The sequence below is a fragment of the Myotis nattereri genome (genome assembly GCF_964212035.1).
Source record: "Myotis nattereri genome assembly, chromosome: 9".
Classification (NCBI taxonomy): domain Eukaryota; kingdom Metazoa; phylum Chordata; class Mammalia; order Chiroptera; family Vespertilionidae; genus Myotis; species Myotis nattereri.
This window is the reverse complement of record NC_138084.1, coordinates 29,615,040-29,633,417: the sequence shown is the minus strand read 5'-3', so window position 1 is coordinate 29,633,417 and position 18,378 is coordinate 29,615,040. Positions and strand designations below refer to the sequence as shown.

Sequence of the window (18,378 nt, the reverse complement as noted above, 5' to 3'; positions counted from 1 at the left end):
CCTCCTCATGGACTATTGGAACAACTTCCTAATTGCTTTCCTTGCTTCCAGTATTGACTTTACCATCCCATTAAAAAAAAAAATATATTGATTTCAGAGAGGAAGGGAGAGGGAGAGAGATAGAAACATCAATGATGAGAGAGACTCATTGATCAGCTGCTCCAGCACACCCCCTACTGGGGATGAGTCTGCAATGTGGGCATGTGCCCTTGACTGGAATCGAACCTGGGACTCTTCAGTCCGTAGACCAACACTCTATCCACTGAGTCAAACCGGCTAGGGCTTACCGTCCCATTCTTCATGCAGGCTGCTGCTAAAATGAGCTATCTATAGTGAAAAGCTGTTTACCCGCTACCTACAAATCCTCATGATTCCCAAGGACTTTGTCATAAAGTTGAAACTCCTTAGCAGAGCAGATCAATCACCAACTAGTTCCGAAACACACACCTCTTCCTGCTTCACTTCCTATCCCTCTCCCAAGTGCCATATGATCCAAACATATTTAGTCACACTGTCATACCTTTATGTCTTTGCACACATCTGTTGTAGGCAGTAGGAACTGCACCTACAGGTGTTGGACCCATGGGATCAGACTGGACCTGGGTTTAATAACCTTGGTACTTGAGTTCTGGCAAAGAAAGAATTCAGAGGCAAGACTCAAACTATAAGAGAACATTTATTAGGGAAATCACAGGATAGAAGTAATTTGTAGAAGAAATGGGTTTAGGAGTTATAGAGGTAAAGGAAGGGCCCTTGGAACGTGGGAGTAAGGAAGGTAATGGTAGCCCACCTGGGGAGGAGGGGGAAGGGAAAGGAGAGGGCTGCTCTCTGGAGGGAGAGTCCTCTGTCCTAAGGTTTAAGGGTGGAGATTTTAGGGGAAGGTCTCAATAGAATATTTGGCAGCTTTCCAGGTATGTCGTTTCAGGGTCTAGGTCCCCACTGATTGGTTGGTGCCAGGACAGGGGGTCATTATCCGATGCAGCTGGTCCTGAGGTCTGTCAGTGGTGGTGTTGCTTGTCTGGTTTTGTTGCTTTTCTGCGCCTGGAGCCTCGATGTTATCTCTGAGGAGGAAAGATCAGGGGGTCCAAACCTCATGACCAGTGATATGCTAGGGGAGGAAAGGTCACCCTGGGGGCAAGGTCCCACCCTACAATTGTCCTTTGTTAGGTACCCACCTAGGGCTTTCTGCCCTGGTGACTTTCTGTACTTGGCCCATCGTCCTTGCTCTGTTCATGTCTAACTACCTACCACACATCCACTACTCGGGCTTGCAAACCCATCCTATCCTTCAAGCTGGCAGATGACTCCTCCCTAGAAGTTTGTTTTGACATAGCCCTCCGCTGGCATCACTTATTACCCTTTGGCTACCCTTTCTTTGGTGCCCACTTTCGTTCAAGTCCTTGTGGCTATTTAGTGGTTTCTATGCCCATGTACCAAACTGAATGCACCTCCAATACACTCCCTTGAAGGCTATCAATTTTTTTTTTTTTACTTCATCCAAGGATATGTTTTACTGATTTTAGAGGAGAGGGGATGGGAGAAAGAAAGAGTGAGACAGACAGACAGAGAGAGAGACAGAGAGGTGAGAGAGAAACATGGATCTGTTGCCTCCCATATGTGCCCCAACTGGGGATCAAACTTACAACTTAGGTGTGTACCCTGACTGGGACTGGAATTAGCAACTTTTTGGTGAACAGGATGATGCTCCAACCCACTGAGCAACACTGGCCAGGGCGGAAGGCTATCATTTTTAAAAAATTGATTTTTAGAGATAGAGGAAGGGAGAGGGATAGAGAGATAGAAACATCCACGAGAAACATTGATCGGTGGTCTCCTTCTGGTGATAGAGATGCAACCCAGGCATGTGTCCTGACTAGGAATTGAACTAGGGACTTCTTGGTTCATGGATCAATGCTCAACCACTGAGCCACACTGGCCAGGTGAAGGCTAGTTGATAACTAATAAGTGCTTTCTATGTGCCAGGACCGGGGCTAGGCATTGGCCTTTCTAAAAATATGTTTTCTTCTTTGCCTCTGGCCCAGCACATGCCACATGCTTACTGAATGAATGGGTGAATGAGTTATCTAGTACAGAGATCCTCAAACTTCAGTGTGCATATGAATCACTTGAGGAACTTGTAAAAATACAGATGCTGGGGCCCCACCCTAAAACTACTGAAGTTCAGTCACCTGTATGTTTAACAAGCTTCCCAAGTGATTGTGATGCATTCCAAAGTTTGGGATTGTTGAGAAGTCCCACTTATTTTCAGAAAAGACTGTGCTTACGCCGTTCCAGGCAGATAAAAGCCCACTCTGCATTTGTTTCCTCAAAGTAAGGAAGACACTATTTATTAAGCACCTATTAAGTATTGGGTGAGTTATATTTAGGAGCCATGCTGGCTGGGCAAAATGTCTTTTCTTTTACAAAATGATGGTGATGGCAGTTGATTGTTTCTCCATTTTTTTAAATTTTGTTTTTAAATTACAGTTTACATTCAATATTATTCTGTATTAGTTTCAGATGTACAGCAGAGTACTTTACAAAGTGGTCCCCCTCTCTTTTTTTAATGTCTTGGTAAAATAAAAAAATAGGTAACTCTGGTTTGGGGTCCAATTTTTTTAAACTTTAATTATTAAAGAAAACATGCTTATTGTACAGAATTTGAAAAATATATCTAAGCAAAGAGAACAACATAGATATTTTTGTCTATTTATTCTACCAAAACCTACCTCCATCCCACCTACTCTTAACCCCATGCTAATACAAGAGTTGAGAGGAGGAATGACAAATACAGGAATTTTACTTTTTCATTTGCTATTATATCCCGAGTACTTCCCATGTCATGAAGATTTTGTTGAAATATCTTTGTTAATGGCTATTTGATATTTTATTGTAATTTATGAAACTATTTCTCTTCTGTTTCGATACAGTTTTAAGGCATGTCAGTCATGATTTTCCCCATGAATGCCTTTGACTCTAGCTACCCTCCAAATGTTCATGTCACTTAAAAGTCTATCTTTGGCTCTTCTTCTTTCTCTTTCATTGATTTTATGTTTCCATTTTTTTCCAGCCCCTTCTATATGCCAGTGACTCCCTATATACTCAGACCTCCCTCCTGAGTCTAAAGCCCATGAAAGTGAGAGAGTAACGTAAAAATAGTGGGGAGAGTCTTGACTGCCATATTGAAGAGTTGGGGTCCAGTTAAAAAAAAAATTAGACTAGTTCTGTAAATTCCAAATGTGGTTACTGCTGATTCAAACACAAGCCCCTTTTTACAGTATGAGCCTGTTTCCTTGGCTCTCCCTGCAACAAGTGGAAATCACAACACTTCCCAGTACAATGAAGTAGTGTGTGTGTGTGTGTGTGTGTGTGTGTGTGTGTGTGTGTGTGATGTAGAAGAATGGACCAACTTTTCAGGGACAGGGGAGCTGCTCAGCATCCCCATTTGATTGCTGCCTTCCCTTCCTCCCTTTCTGAGCCTGGCCAGGGAGGGAGCCATCAGGGCTGGGGGCAGGGAGAGGAGTATGACCACAATTCCAGCTCTTTTTCTTGGCAGTTCAAACCCTATTGTAATACATAAGTATTACACTCCTCTGAAGCCTGAACTTCTCAGGATAGGAGGCAGGAAGCTGAGTTGGAATATGAAAGGGTTTGAAGAGGGCTGAGGTTACACAAATAGCTCTGCTGACCCATGCACAGGGTGCCTCGGCCTCACGGGCTTTGCTCCACTTCCTGTCGGGTTGGAGAAAATCTCCTGGAAGATCCAGCTCGGCTTGGCCAGGCCCAGCCAGACCTCTCTCTTCCCTGCCCAATTTTCTGGTCTTGGGAAATCTGAGGAGAGGGCGGTTAGGCAGAAGGGTCTGCTCTGATCTATCTCAAGACTATTAGGTCCTCAGGCACTAATGTTGAGGAGAGAATTACTTACTCAATATCCTGGTGCTTGATGATATGATCTTCTAGGTATTTTTTTTCCGCAAAAGCCATCCTCTTGCCCAACCTCCAGATACTTCTCCTTTCTTATTTCCACTTCCTCATACAAACTTCTCAATACTGAAGAAGGAGCAACCCAAAGCACAACCTAGAGTTCTTAGAGTCTGCGGAAAGGGAGAAGTTGGAGGAGGACTGGGATTGGCGCGATGACTGGACTTGGATGACCCCAATGCAAGGACTTTCCAAAAAACACTGGGACTTCACAGAGACTGGAGCTCTAGAAGCTTGGGTGTTGGAGGCCATCTCATCCCACAAACCCACCACAATTAGGGATTCCTCATGGGACACCCCTAGTATTGAACCCCATCAGAAGAACCTTTGTTTGGCAGCTTTACAGTTAGAGAAATCCACTCATGCTTCAAGATCTGACGATGCCCTCGTTAACAAAGGAAAGGAAAGAGGGGTAAAAATCCAGGTGTGTCTGGCCCAGAAGCCAAACAAACATCCCAGAATGTCAGTGTTCAGAATGACACTTACCTAGGTATTATCTCAAGACAGCATTACAATTTAGTCCTAACTGAGGGTCTAGAAAGATGAGTTTTGCTCAAGTCTTCGTTCTTTTCCTAAAGGCCTCCAGGAGCTGACTCTATATCTTGGGTTACATTAGCCACTCCAGGACTCGCCTACTTGACCCAAGTAGGCTCCAGTACAACAAAGGCATTCTGAAATGAATGTCTTCAGAAGTTGGGTGATACTGCAATTCTGTATTTCTAGGTTGACTCCTGTAAGCAGTGTGGGCAGGAGAGACCTGTAGGAATGCCCTGGACTGGAGTTGGAGGAATAGAGCCTCACATAGACCATGAGCTGATGGAGCAAGCAGTCAGGAATGGAGATGGGTCACTGTCCTTCTGGCTGAGTCTGCCGATCTCCCTGTGAGCTATATAGCCTCAGCATATCTGTTTACTTCATATCTGTGTTCATCTCCTTCCTGGACTTCCCTTTCTCCCCGCCCCCTCCCCTGGGGCTGGGTCTGGTCAGTCTTCTCTACTCCCTCAAGACCCCTCCCTGGCTAATCACATGCCATATACCTTTCAGTATTGCCATGGCTTCCAAATATATGGACTGGTCTTTCAGTTCTGAGCTCCAGCTTTGCAATTAGCTCCTCCCAAACACCTACACTTGGCTGACACACATTCAACTCACTTGTATTAATTTATCAGTTCACTCCCCCATACTGCTATTGGAAGATCTGATCTTGTCTCACTTCTTAACATTTCTTCAGTGATGTCTGATTTTCCTCCTCAGATATGTAGATGGGGCAGGGGTAGGGTGAGGCGGGGGTGACTGAGAGTTGGTTTGAAGTGTTCTGGGGATCTGGAACAAACAGAGAAATTATCTGAGATCCAATAGCACCGTGGTCGGCAAACCGGGGCTTGCGAGCCACATGCGGCTCTTTGGCCCCTTGAGTGTGGCTCTTCCACAAAATACCACGGATTGAAACTTTGTGGCCCATGCTCAAAAGTTGGTATTTTGTGGAAGAGCCGGTATTTTGTGGAAGGGCCACCCTCAAGGGGCCAAAGAGCCGCATGTGGCTCTCGAGCCACGGTTTGCTGAGCCACAGTTTGCCAACCACTACAATAGCAGGTCAAGAGTAAGGTAAACCGTTTAGAGGTGGATTACAATGCCAAGTAGAGCAAAGCATGTGAGGAGAAAATATCCTGTGACAAAACCACAGGGATCAGAGCTGGAGGAGGCTACTGGATGAGAAGAAGCCCCACAGGAAGAAGTGAGGCAAAGCTAGAATAATGGTTGGTCACCATTTCTAAGCATCGCTCATGCATCTGGTGTGTGAGAGTCAGGAACAATCAAAGAAGCTAAGGAACAGAAGAAAACTAGGAGACTGTCATCTACTCCGTAGCAGGACATTCAGATCCTTTCCGACCTGGTTCATGCTTGCTTCTCCAGGTTCACCTTTGTCACTCCTCAGCTCACCCCAGTACTACAGGCATTTTCCAGAATTCGGTGTGACTCCTGTGATTCTATGTACATGCACAATCCCCTCTGCCTAGAGTATCACTGCCATTGGTGTCTACTCAGTGAAGACCAACTCACGCTTGTAGATGAGTCCCAGATTTCTCAACTCCTTCAGACACAGTGAGTAATTCTAATGTCACCTGAGGCAAACCTTCTTACCCCAATTATTTCATTGCCACATTGTGTAATAATTGTTTATCTGCGTGCCTGAACTGAACTGTGTACTCCATGAGGACAGAGCCTACATCTTACTCACTATTTAAACCCCAGCACCTGCCTGGTTGGCATGGCTCAGTGGCTGAGCGTTGACCTATAAACCAGGAGCCCGGGTTGCAGGCTCGATTCCCGGTGTGGGGCGTGCAGGAGGCAGTCAATCAATGATTCTCTCTCATCATTGATGTTTCTCTCTCTCTCTCCTTTCCTATTTCTATTTGAAGTCAATAAAATTATATTTAAAAAAATAACCCCCAGAACCAAACATACTGGCTAGCACATAGTTGGTACACCCTAAACATTTCTTGGGTGAATAAATGAACAGATTAATGGGCTCACATTCTCATAGGGGAGACAAGCAAGCAAAGAGAAAATTTCAAAGCTGTGTGAAAAGGGCCATGCTAATAGGTCAACTTGTTGTAATGTACCCCTCGAATCATAGAAGGACGCCTCAAGAAGTTGAATTAAAGGGTCACATTTATTGCAATCTGGGACTATGAGGGGCCATTCCCCAAATCTCATAGTGATAAGATGGCCGCAAAACCAGACTTATATAGGCAAAGATCACAAAGGTATTGATTACATCCCAAGGTTTGGAATGAGGAACCTGGTTTGCAAAAAAACAGTTTACAGAAGCAGAAGCAGCATGTTATCTAAATCACAGTTTTGGGTCTCCAGATCACTGAGTCAACAGGGACACGTTAACTGGAGCCCTCTGACCTTGGGATAAGTGTGCTGTCCTTCCCAGGTAAAGGAAAATGTGCTCTCTAAGACCAGTATGACCACAACCAATGGGATATCCACATTACAATCAATAGGGTATTTAATCGAATGGGGTGATTTATATAATTCAGAAAATTAAAATAACTTTTCTATTATTGAACAAAGCAAATAAGTACAGAAGCCAAACAGCAGGGTTAAAGTTAAACTATAGTTTCTCCCTGAGATGATTGCTACCATACTGCAAACTTGGGTACAGAGAGGAAGGAATGCCTCATTTCAGGCAGTTGTACCCCACTTTCTCCCCTTTGCATTATGCAATTCAATATAAAAACACCAAACAGTAAAATAAAATTTTATTTTTGAGACAAACAAGATATCTTATCCATAGGAATGAAATCAGATAAGCCCTTTCTTTTTGGGAAGGGGGCAGTGCCTTGTTTTGTTTGTGACTATCAGTTAGGGTGCTGGCAAAGTGAAGAATGTAACTGAAGAGAATGTAGTAACTGCTGGCAGAGATTTGGGCAGGGTTGAGGAGACCAGTCAGGGCTGAAGAGGCACTTAAAAACTTGCAACAGCTGGAGGCTGTTGCCACATCTAAGCCTGAGGTCTAGGGTGGGAGCCTGGAGCTCAAGGAGGAGCTCAGCCACTGTCAGTACCTCAGCCTGACCCAACAAGCTGGTGATAGGGGAACCCCAACCACGCTCTTTTCCCACAGTCAAAATCTGCCTCCAGCTCTCCTTAGCTGAGCTCAATCAGAAGCCAGAGAGCAAGCGAGCCCTGGTGATAGTTCATAGAGGTCAGACTCCAGGGTGGAGAGGGGCTGAGAATGGATCTGAGTGTTAGGAGAGCAAACAGAGAACGATCAGCACAGGGGGAAGATGCCTCTACTCTGCAGGCGATCTGAGTGTATGATCATTGCCTTTTGGGTAAACATTAATTCGAGCCTTGCGGATGACAATTTTATGTCTCATGTTTTGTATATTTAGGCATTCTGTGTCCAAGCGTATTGAAATATGCGCTGCTTTATTAGTGGGTCTGGGTGGGTACCTATGTTTTTAAAAAGCTTTCCAAGTAATTTTGATGGTCTTCGCTTTTTAAAAATAATTGTACTTATTGATGAGAGAGAGAGAGAAAAGAAACATTGATTTGTTGTTCCACTTATTTATGTAATCATTGGTTGCTTCGGGTATGTGTCCTGACCAGGGATCATGCCTGCAACCTTGGCGGATGGGGACGACACTCTAAGCAACTGAGCTACCAGCCAGGGCAGATAGTCTTTGCTTTTTGAAAATCACTTTTATAGTCCCATTCTCTCATGTTTTAGAGAATGAAATTAAGGTCCAGAGTAATGGAAAAATGCCATTTTTAGGTGACGTTAAAGTGTTTGGCTAGAAAAGTGACAGGTTTGCACTTATCACAGAGCCCAGTTCGTTCTTCCATTTTACTGATGAGGAAACAGACTGCTAAAATGGAGTGATGGTCCCACTTAGTATTATAAGTCATAGAGTCAGGTAGTGAGTTAGTTATATAGTAAGTCACAGAGAAGGAGGGGCTAGCACTAAGACCAGTATTTTTAACTCTCAATCCAGTGTTCTTCCAGGCAGCACACTTCGCAGGAAGGTGTGTGTGTGTGTGTGTGTGTGTGTGTGTGTGAGAGAGAGAGAGAGAGAATAAACGAACCCTGGGGGCAGCAATTCTAGTGTTCTAATCTCCTGTTCTGGTAAGGCGGGTCTCCCCACAGCCTTCGATTGGAAAGAAAACAGAGCAGGCAGGCAGAGTGCATGGCCACTGGGGCTCTGTGCAGAAAGGGCCTGGAGGGACAGGGGAAGGCTGTGGGTGACCTTCAGTCAGGGATGCAGAGTCAGATATTTTAAAGGACTCTAGGCGGGCTTTTTCTGGGTGGAGAACTCTCTGGGTGGGTTGGGATTCTGGGAAAGTCTGGAGGGAAGAGATAATGGTCTTAGCAAGAGGAATGTGGTTTAAGCGAAAGGGAATGTCTGTTGTGAAGTGGTCTAAAGATCAGTTAAAATATATTTTTATTCATTTCAGAGAGGCAGAGAGAGGGAGAGCTAGAAACATCCTATATAATAAAAGGCTAATATGCAAATTGTCTCCTCAGGAGTTTGGCTGACTGGAAGTTCAACTGTTTGCTATGATGTGTGCTGACCACCAGGGGGTGGCACGGAATGAAGGAAGGCCCCAGCCAGCAGCCGGACGGCCCCAATCGGCCCTGATCGCTGGCCAGGCCTAGGGACCCTACCCATGCATGAATTTTGTGCATTGGGCCTCTAGTCAATGATAAGAGCGAATCACTGATGGGCTGCCTTCTGCACACCCCATACTGAGGATCAAGCCCACAGCTCAGACATGTGCCCTGACCAGGAAGCTTCTTAGGCTTACACTGGGGATTAAGGCTGCAACCAGGTCATGTGCCCTGACTGAAATCAAACTGGCAACCTTTTGGTGTATGCAACTTCTTGGTGTATGTAACTTCTTGGTGTATGTAACCTCAGTGTACGGGATGACGCTCAACCAACTGAGCCACACTGTCTAGGAAGGTCCCTAATTTAAGTTCTTTAAGAGAGAGGTACATGTTTTTGGTGAGCCTACAGGGTGTTGATTGCCTTCAGCTCAAAATAATTCACATGCCAAAGTGGCAAATTCTGGGGTGGCCTGTTCTAAATCCCTCCTCTAAAACTTCTTGAGACGTTTCACTTTCCAGAAGTTTTAGCACACTATTGATGTTAAAGCTTAATTTTAAAAAACTTCTAATAAATTTATTCAGTCTTATCCAACTTGATCACATATAAAATTTCCTCTCTCAAGACTCCTTTTCATAAACTTTCTACAACTTTCTGTGTCTCTTTTAGTTGGTCTCTTGTTCTTTTACCCAATTCAGAAATAATCAGGATAAAAATCACTTTATTTCCCTAATGAAACACATCTCCATATCTCATACCTTTTTTTTTCCAAGCCAAAACATATCTTATTTTTTTGGTATATATAGTTGTTTTTCCTATTATCATTGATTTTTGTAGCTTTAATTACATATATTAAAATTCTTAAAATTTTCTTTAACTACCAGAACATTAAACAAGTTTATTTCAGATGTAATAGCAATGTTAAAATCAACAAATTTAATTCTTAATGGCACCAAGTAAACTTAGTCATTTAAGTATTTTTAAAGTTATTCCCTCCAAAAAATGGAGGGAGCTTTTCTTTTTCACCCCACATACCATGGTTTCCAAATAGCTCTGTTTTTTGGAGGACTTTCAATAAATTAGTAAACTGCTTTGGGGATATTTTAGAACTTCTTTCCCCAAATAAAAATGAATCTGGACAAATTATATACTGCATTGATTTCTCTGCAGATTCTTTTCCTTAGAACCTAAATGCAACTGCCATATGGTGTAATTTCACCCCACAGTAAAAACTATCTGTACTGAAAAATATGATGGAATCATATTCTGCAATCATATAGTTAATAAAATTGTTTTAGCTTAATTATAATTTTTTTAAATTGTATTTCAAAATAACCAACTCAACATGGGACATTATTTCAGTCTTTACTGACTCATAGGTATATGAACTAGTACCCAGATCTTCTATATCTTCCTCTTCCATAAGTGGATGGAATTATTTAATACAAGTTTGATGTAAACAATGAACACGTTAAAAAAATTTACAATTTAGGTTAAAATCATTGGCTAGTGTGGAAAAAGAAACACTATAATGAGAGGGAGCCTACACTCTCAATTCAAAATCTAGTATTTTTTTCCTCCTTCAATATCATGTACTTACTGTCATAAGGCAGCTATATATGTGTTCAATAAACACATTTAGGAACACATTCATAGTACTGATTAGAAAGTCCAGATGAAATGGTTATAGAAGTAGAGGCAGTGTCATTTCAGAAAATTCATTTATATATCAAAATCTATTTGATATCTGGAAGTTTACAAAAATGCTGAATTCTTCTAAGTAATAATGCCTTCTATAACTCAAGCACTCTTCTCTTGGCTAGAGCAAGTTGAAGCTTATCCATGAAGGTAAAGGTGCTTAATGATGAACTTTTCTTCTAAGCTTAGAGTTAGACTGAATATACCCAAGAAATCAGCATCGTCTTTCTACATTAGAACCCTATAAAGTTCATCAAATATCATCCTTTTGTGCATTATTCTTGGCACTCAATTAAGACTGCTGAAGTCTATTGTACTTTGTACTTTCACATACAATTCTTAACCTTTAAAATCCTTAATTTCTAGTGAAAACTAAGAAGCAACTGTGAACTGTCTGTTACATAAGTATTATTTTAGATTGACAAATTTATGAAAACATTTCATAATTTCTAAAATTACTACCATAATATGACAATGTACGATAATGTAAAAGACTGTAAAAATTGCATCCAAACTGCTTCTGGCATATGGAATAAATTAAATTTATCTACTTTGATGGCAAAAGCTTTTTCTTATTAGTTTTTGTGGAGAAAACTATTAAAATTTATTTGTATTTGTCCTTGGGGTCAGAGGAGCCATTTGTGCAAACAGCAACAACAACAAAAAACACCCCACAACCCTTTTGGCTTTCTTTTCCCCCCTTCAGCCTTAGGAACAGGGGATGATAAATGTAGGTGGGCTATGAAGAGCTTCTACAGCTGTATATCTGGTTTTGCAAAGATTTGTAAGATAAGAACAACTACCCTCAAAACCATAACTTAAGTAACATCATTGATTGATCTATCTGTCTAACTACTAGTACATCTCCCTAATTTGCATCTTTCCCTCTAGGTACCGAGTTTTATTTTAGCTTGAGGAGGAGGCTCAAAGACTCCACATGCATAAGAGGTTCAGGGACAGAAAGTTAATTGAGGTACATATGACATTCTGAGTTAAGGATGAGGCAAGGTGTCTTGAGGGCTTCAAGTGGTCATTACAGGATGATAAGAAGAGCAGATGTTTAGAAATTAAGTTTGCCCTGCCCTATAGGTAGATCATAAGAAGGTATTTCTGGCAATAAGTCTTATATGGGCAAGGCCCCTAATTTACATTCATTAAGGGCGAGGTTAAAGTTTCTCATGAGCCTGCAGGGTCTTTATTGCCCTCAGCTCAAACTAATCCACATGCCAAAGAGGCCTCTTCTGAACCCTTATACTTTCCTACACATGCTGGGCGTGGAAGGAGCCTCAGAGATCATCCACTCACATATGAGGAAATCAAGGAATGAGAGAGGAAATGATTCACCCAATCACGCAGATGAAGTGACAACACTGGGACTAGATCCCAGTCTACGTGACTGCCTATCAAGTCACCCATGTAATTCCCATGATTCTGAACACAGTTTCAAATGTGCCTGTGTACCTGTGGTCTGTGTAATATCAACAGTAAATCTGCTTAAGTTGTATTTTTAGCAAAGTTAGTTCCCATTCCTTTGGGTCCATAAGTATGCTCAGCTTTGCCCGTCCATCCGTCATTTCTTATGTGATCTTATGTGTATTACAGCTGTGTGCAGCCTATATGTGTCTCTGTTTTAAGATGAAGGATGTGTGTCAACCTGTGGTTGTTGGCTTTGTGTCTATGTGATTGCTTGGTGCCTAAGGGCAATTGTGATTCTGTAGTTGCTTGTGTATATGTTAGGATTAGGGGTCCATGGGCTGCTGTGTACCTAGTTATGTGCCTCTTTTCATGTTGAAAGTTGCATGTCTGCTGACCACTGCGTGTCCATCTAGATGTGTGTTTGCACACAGTAAAGGATGTGGGTGTAACTGTGTCCACGTGGACTGCATGTTGCAAGGCTGAAGGGAACCTGTCTTTTTCTTTTATCCCCGGATTATGAGAAAATGTGTGTAGCCGTGTGTCCAGGACAGGAATGTTTGTGTCTCACACAAGCTCGGTCCTCCCCCAAGAACTGGGGTTACATCTAGTTCAGGGATGCTTTGGCATTGCTTTCCCTGGAGGCCTGGCCTCCCCCCGCCGCGTCCCGGGAGCAAAAACCCTTGGGAACTGGGGCGGGGGTGGGGTGAGAGGGGGGATTTATTTGCAGCCTAGCCCCGCCCCCCCCACTCCGGCCACCCCATTGGCTCAGTCCGCGGTGACGTCGCGGGGATCGCAGACAGAACCCCCGGCGCCCGGAGCGCGGGAGGTCTTGTCCGCCCCCCGTCGCTTCCTCACCTGGCCCCGGCGCGTCTTTATCCCCGCAGCCCGGAGCCGGTGCCGGCAGCCGCCGCCTCCGCCATGGTGTCCCCGGTCACCGTGGTGAGTGAACGAGCCAGCGAGCGAGCCAGCGTCCTGCGCGGCCCGAGCCCACCGGCCCGGGGACTGCACTGCGGCGGGCCGAGCCCCTGGGGGCCGAGGACGGGGAGGGGCCCCGCAGCGGCGGTCTCCCCGGCTGCAGGCGGCCGCGGTCGGGGCCTCCCGGCTTCCCAGGCCCCCGGCGCCCTCCCTCCGCGCGCCCCCCGCCCCTCCGCGTCGGGGAGGGGCGCCGTGGGCACGTGACTCGGAAGCGTGACTGTTGATTTCTGCGCGTCTGGCGCGGGTCGGCGGGAGAGCTGCCGGGACGGGAAGGGTGCGGGCGCCTGCTGCCGGGTTCTGCGTGGGCAGCCAACGGGGAGGCGTGGGAGAGGGCGAGGGAGGGCAGGAGGGTGCCTGGGTCCTCCGGGGAACCCTGCCCCAACATTTGTTTCCTCCCCTTCCCCATTTTATCAACAAGTCTGGGTCGGGGAGGGGACGCACCCGAGTCAAAGCTTCGTAGATAAGACGCAGCAGGAAGAGGGGTCGTTATCTATTGACACCTCTTCTTGTTCCGACTTTCTCAACTCTAACCCTTTCCCCATATTTCCTCTAATGCTGGGTTCTTTAGGACTGTCAAAGTCTCCCCCGCTACTACTGGCTATTTCTTCTAGAAAATAGGGCGCTGGGGAGGGGTTTGGAGCAGAGGTTGCTGCTCCCTGGTTGGTGGGTGCTGGGGAGATCTGGGTTCCGTGGGGGCTGTTCATCTGTCTCCTTCAGTCTCCTCCTCTGCCTGTGCCCTGCCCTGCCCTGCCCTGCCCAGCCTGGATGGGGGGATATCCAGAGGAAGGGACTTAGTCATCTTTTCTTCCTGTTCTCACACTGGCAGAGTAAGGGCAGTCTTAGACCCTGGACCACCCATCTTGCTCTTCCCAACCTCCTGCATCAGTCTGATCAGTCCCCAGGTAACTGGTGATCAGGAAACTGAGTGTGTCCCCTGAGCCCTGTGCTGGACAGCTCACCCAGACAGAGGCACCATCACGTTGGGCAGAGCGTGGGTATACAGGGCAGCTCAGCTGCTCTGACCAGCTCTTAGAGACCTTGTACCAGAAGCCCAAGGAAAGGAGTTTCAGGGGATCACATGTTCAGAATATCTCGGAGCTTGTTCCCCATCTCCTCCCAAGGATGTTGGAGCTTTGGAACGAGCTTAGAGAGCGCCTGCAGTGACCTTGGACACAATCTTTCTTTAGCTGCACTCCCTCCCCAGGCCGGCTGAGCCCGAGTCAGCTGCTCTAACTTCCCCCTCATAGTTCCCCATCTCCTCCCAGCCGGTCTGCTGGCTTCAGATCAAAAGCTGGACAGAGAACCCCCACCCCCTCCTGTCTCTCTTTCTGAGGTGCCTTGAATTGTGCTTGTTCTCTGGGAAATGAGACTGACACCCCCTCTCCCTCCAACCTCCAGGTCCCTGAAATGGCAGGTGTTTCAGGGGCAGTTTTGCTCCCAACTCCTGGGTCCATTTCTCTAGCCAGCATCCCTAGCTCCTCGCCTTGCCCATGATGGTTGCCTTTACACTGGAGCAGCTGGAGTGGAGGCTGAGGAGCAGACTTGCTGAGGAGAGAGCCTGTGGGGCCTGGGGTGGTTGGCAGTGTACCACCTCACGCATTCCTGGCACTCACCTGGTGTTGCCAGGGCCCTAAGCCTGTGCCCCGGCCCCACTGCTGAGGATCATGAGTTGGCCAGTTGGCCAGGTGTCTCTGTGGTTTTCTGCTGACTGCACTCCAGACAGCTGAGGGCTGATGCTGGCAGAGAGGAGCTAAAGGGGCTTTGGGGAGGGACCAGGAGGGGGGGCAGGAAGGGTGAAGCGTTTGGGCTGCAGGAGAGAGAGGACATTATCCCAAGATCTGTTTTCTGCCCATTCTGGTCCTGCCCCAGGGTCAGCAATGGATATGGCCAACAGGAATAGTGGAGCCCCTTCCCCTTCCTAATGAATGAAGCCTCAGGGCAGTGATGGGCTTGTTCACATTCTGCTGGCTGGTTGGGGCAGGCCAAACTGGTTTCTGTGTGTCAATCCTCCCAACAGGGAGGTGGGCCTGTCTCTGGGGTGAATGTCTGGGCCGGCTCTGAACTCCGAGCTCTGAGTGCTGCCCTTGTCCTATGTCCTCCAGGTGAAGAGTGAGGGGCCCAAGCTGGTGCCCTTCTTCAAGGCCACCTGCGTGTATTTTGTGCTCTGGCTGCCCTCCTCGAGCCCGTCGTGGGTCAGCGCCCTCATCAAGTGCCTGCCCGTCTTCTGCCTCTGGCTCTTCCTTCTGGCCCATGGCCTAGGATTCCTGCTGGCCCACCCCAGTGCCACACGCATCTTTGTAGGGCTCATCTTCTCCACCCTAGGTGATGCCTTCCTCATCTGGCAGGACCAGGGCTACTTTGTACACGGTCAGTTGCTGCAGTAGCTACCTGGGAGGAATCCTGGGGTTGGGGGCTAGAGAGTCCTAGAGGGCTAAGGATTTGGGAGCTTTGGAACAAGAATATTGGGAATCTGAGGGGTTTTGAGACCCATAACTGTGGGGCCCCTGTTGGAGGATGACCTTGCTGGTGACCTGGTGATCAGTTCTGGAGTTCCTCAGGGGAGTTGGGGGTCTTTACCTTTGTGGATTTCTTCCCACCCCTGTTCCCCCCAAAACAAAGCTCCTGGGTTATCCCAAATGTTCCATTCCCACCCCAGCCCCTGTACTCATCACTCACCTAAGCCTGCCCTCAGCAGCGCCTCATTCTCTCACTCCCAGGTCTACTGATGTTTGCTGTGACCCACATGCTCTACGCCTCAGCCTTTGGTATGCGGCCATTGGCTCTTCGGACAGGTCTGGTGATGGCAGTGCTGTCGGTCCTGTTCTATGCCTTCCTCTACCCGGGCCTCTCAGGTCCCTTCACCTACTTGGTGGGGGCCTATGTGGCTCTTATCAGCTTCATGGGCTGGCGGGCTATAGCAGGGCTACGGCTGGTCGGGGCGGCCTGGCGCTGGACTGAGCTGGCGGCTGGCAGTGGTGCAGTGCTCTTTATCATCTCTGATGTGACCATCGCTGTCAACAAGTTCTGCTTTCCCGTGCCCTACTCGCGGGCAGTCATCATGTCCACCTACTATGCTGCCCAGATGCTCATTGCCCTGTCAGCTGTTGAGAACCGGGAGCCAGTGGAAGACTACAGACTGAGCAAGGCCAACTGATACCCCAAGGGCTAGGGTCTGGTCACCCGCCCTCTCCTGGGACTGGGGTCCAGAACCTGGGAACCTGCAAGAGTTGGTTCAGGATGGCTGCAGTTTCAGACTGAGGCAGCAGGTACCGCCTGGAAAATGTACACGTTTGATGGGGTGAACAGGAAAGGACCTCTAGCAAAGCTGGTGGTCTAGGGCAATGCTGAGAGCTAAAGAGAGTCAGGCTAATATTCCTTGCTGGAGCCAGAAGTAGACATCTCCCCACCTCTACCCCATTGGGATTGTCAAAACCCCTCTGGAGGGTGATGGTGCTCAGCTTCTTGACCTCCCCGCGCTTCTACTAGATGGAAGAGTCTGGCTCACCCACTCTCACTCTCTCTGATCTATGTAGAGTTGAGGGGGAGGGGAGAAATCTGTGCTAAGGCTTGAAGCCCCTTTCAAAGGCCCCTAGTTGGGCAGATTGGATGGAGTGGAGTCTCCCTTTCCCTCACCTATCCTTGTTACTTGAACAATTGCAATCTCTGTGTGGTGGATAGGAAAGTGTCTGACCAAGTAGGTAAGAGAGGGGAGTTCTTTGGCCTGGGAGCTTGGGGTATCAAGGATTCAAGTTGGTCCCATCTCTCTCAAAGGCCAGCCCAGAGCTCAGGCCCCACATCACCACCCTCAGACCCTATCCCCAGGGCGAGGGTGAACCATGCCAAAGGAAGGGGCCAGCCTGTGTTTGTCTGTGTGTGTGCAATCTGTTTCCCAGCCTGTGTCTTTCTCTGCCATCTGTCTCTGTCCTGCTGTCTGTCAGAGTCTTATAGGGAGAGGCCTCAGGGAGCTGCTGAAGGGATACTGGGCCTGGCTTGGAGAGCTGGGATTGCCCAAAACACCCCTCCCCGCCCCCCCAAGTTCTTTCTTTCTACCACTCCTGCACTGGGAGCAAGAGGAGGGGGGGCTCCAATGACACTCTAGGGTCATAAGACCCAAGGCACATTCAATGCAAGGTGAGCAAGGATGGGGCAACTCCATCCTTTACTGTTCATATGAAAAAATAAAAATAAAAACCAAGGGCCGCTGGCTGCCCTGCTTGTCTGTCTGTGTGGTGCTTGCCTATCCTGGAGGAGGGTGTGGGGGCATGGAGCCAGGGGCCCTGGATGTCCTCATAGTCTGGGTCACAGTACTGGCCAGTGCATCTTGGCGCCAGGCTGGTTCCCTGGCTCTGGTAACACTGCTGGTTGGAGTGGGTCTCACTTCCCTGGTCACATGTGTGGGTGAGAATGTAGTTCAGGAGGATGGGGGATGGGTAGAATTTGCCACTGTCCAAATTTGTCCTGAGGCACTTGCCTGTGCATGGGTGCCCAGCACCTTTGGTGGTTCTTAGTTACTCTGTGTCCTCCTGCTGCCCACCTCCTCCCTGCCTCACCCCAGACCTGCTGCCTGCTCCAAACAATCCAGATTCCCTTCAGCCATCTTCTCTCTTCTTAGACCCAGGGCTCAGTTGAACAGCTTGGAGGAATGGGATTAGACTGGGTGATTCATACTTTTGATGTGAAGCCCTGGTAGAATTATGTTTCTCCCCTACTCCAGGGACATTTGCATCTTAATGGGCAGTGCTCTGACCCAGAATTTGAAAGGGAAGCCTTGGGTGGTTTTGAATAGTAGAGGGGTTGTATAGTTATGGGGATATGACAAAAGGCAATGCAGGTCCCTTGTGGGTATTGAATGAATCAGTGATTTTCAAAAAAGGGTTTTTACAGAAATCTCTGATGGGAGATAGCAAAAGAATAAGTAAAGGAGGGAGGCTCGAAGACCCCTATCCCCCTCCCCCCCTTTTTTTAAAGGGAATGATTCCACTGCAAAAACAAGTTTAAAACCTAGAGCTGGATGACTAATCCTTTCTAGCTCTGAGATGCTCTAGTTCTCAAACGTTGGGAACCCTGGGCACTAAAGAGGCAAAGTCCCGAGGCCCTTCAAACCCCAGAACTTTGATGACAGACCTACATGATGGTAAAGAAATGGGAGGGAACAGGATGGGGAGAAGGATGAATCAGGCAAGACTTG

General features: G+C 47.1%; 1 protein-coding gene and 1 long non-coding RNA gene across 2 annotated transcripts; one reads left to right on the top strand and one right to left on the bottom strand.

Annotated features, from left to right (window-relative positions):
- Positions 1 to 658: 658 nt before the first annotated feature.
- Positions 659 to 13,205, bottom strand: LOC308525600. The gene is made up of 3 exons (XR_013996461.1): positions 13,071 to 13,205; positions 3,926 to 4,094; positions 659 to 1,061 (listed from the first exon to the last, which is right to left on the bottom strand). It is a non-coding gene; the product is annotated as an uncharacterized lncRNA (long non-coding RNA).
- TMEM86A (transmembrane protein 86A) lies at positions 13,029 to 17,409 on the top strand. Its single transcript, XM_081100366.1, has 3 exons — positions 13,029 to 13,154; positions 15,293 to 15,557; positions 15,908 to 17,409. Exons 1-3 carry the CDS (start codon positions 13,134 to 13,136, stop codon positions 16,342 to 16,344), a joined length of 723 nt encoding a protein of 240 aa, XP_080956492.1. The 5' UTR covers positions 13,029 to 13,133; the 3' UTR covers positions 16,345 to 17,409.
- The last annotated feature ends 969 nt before the right edge of the window (positions 17,410 to 18,378 follow it).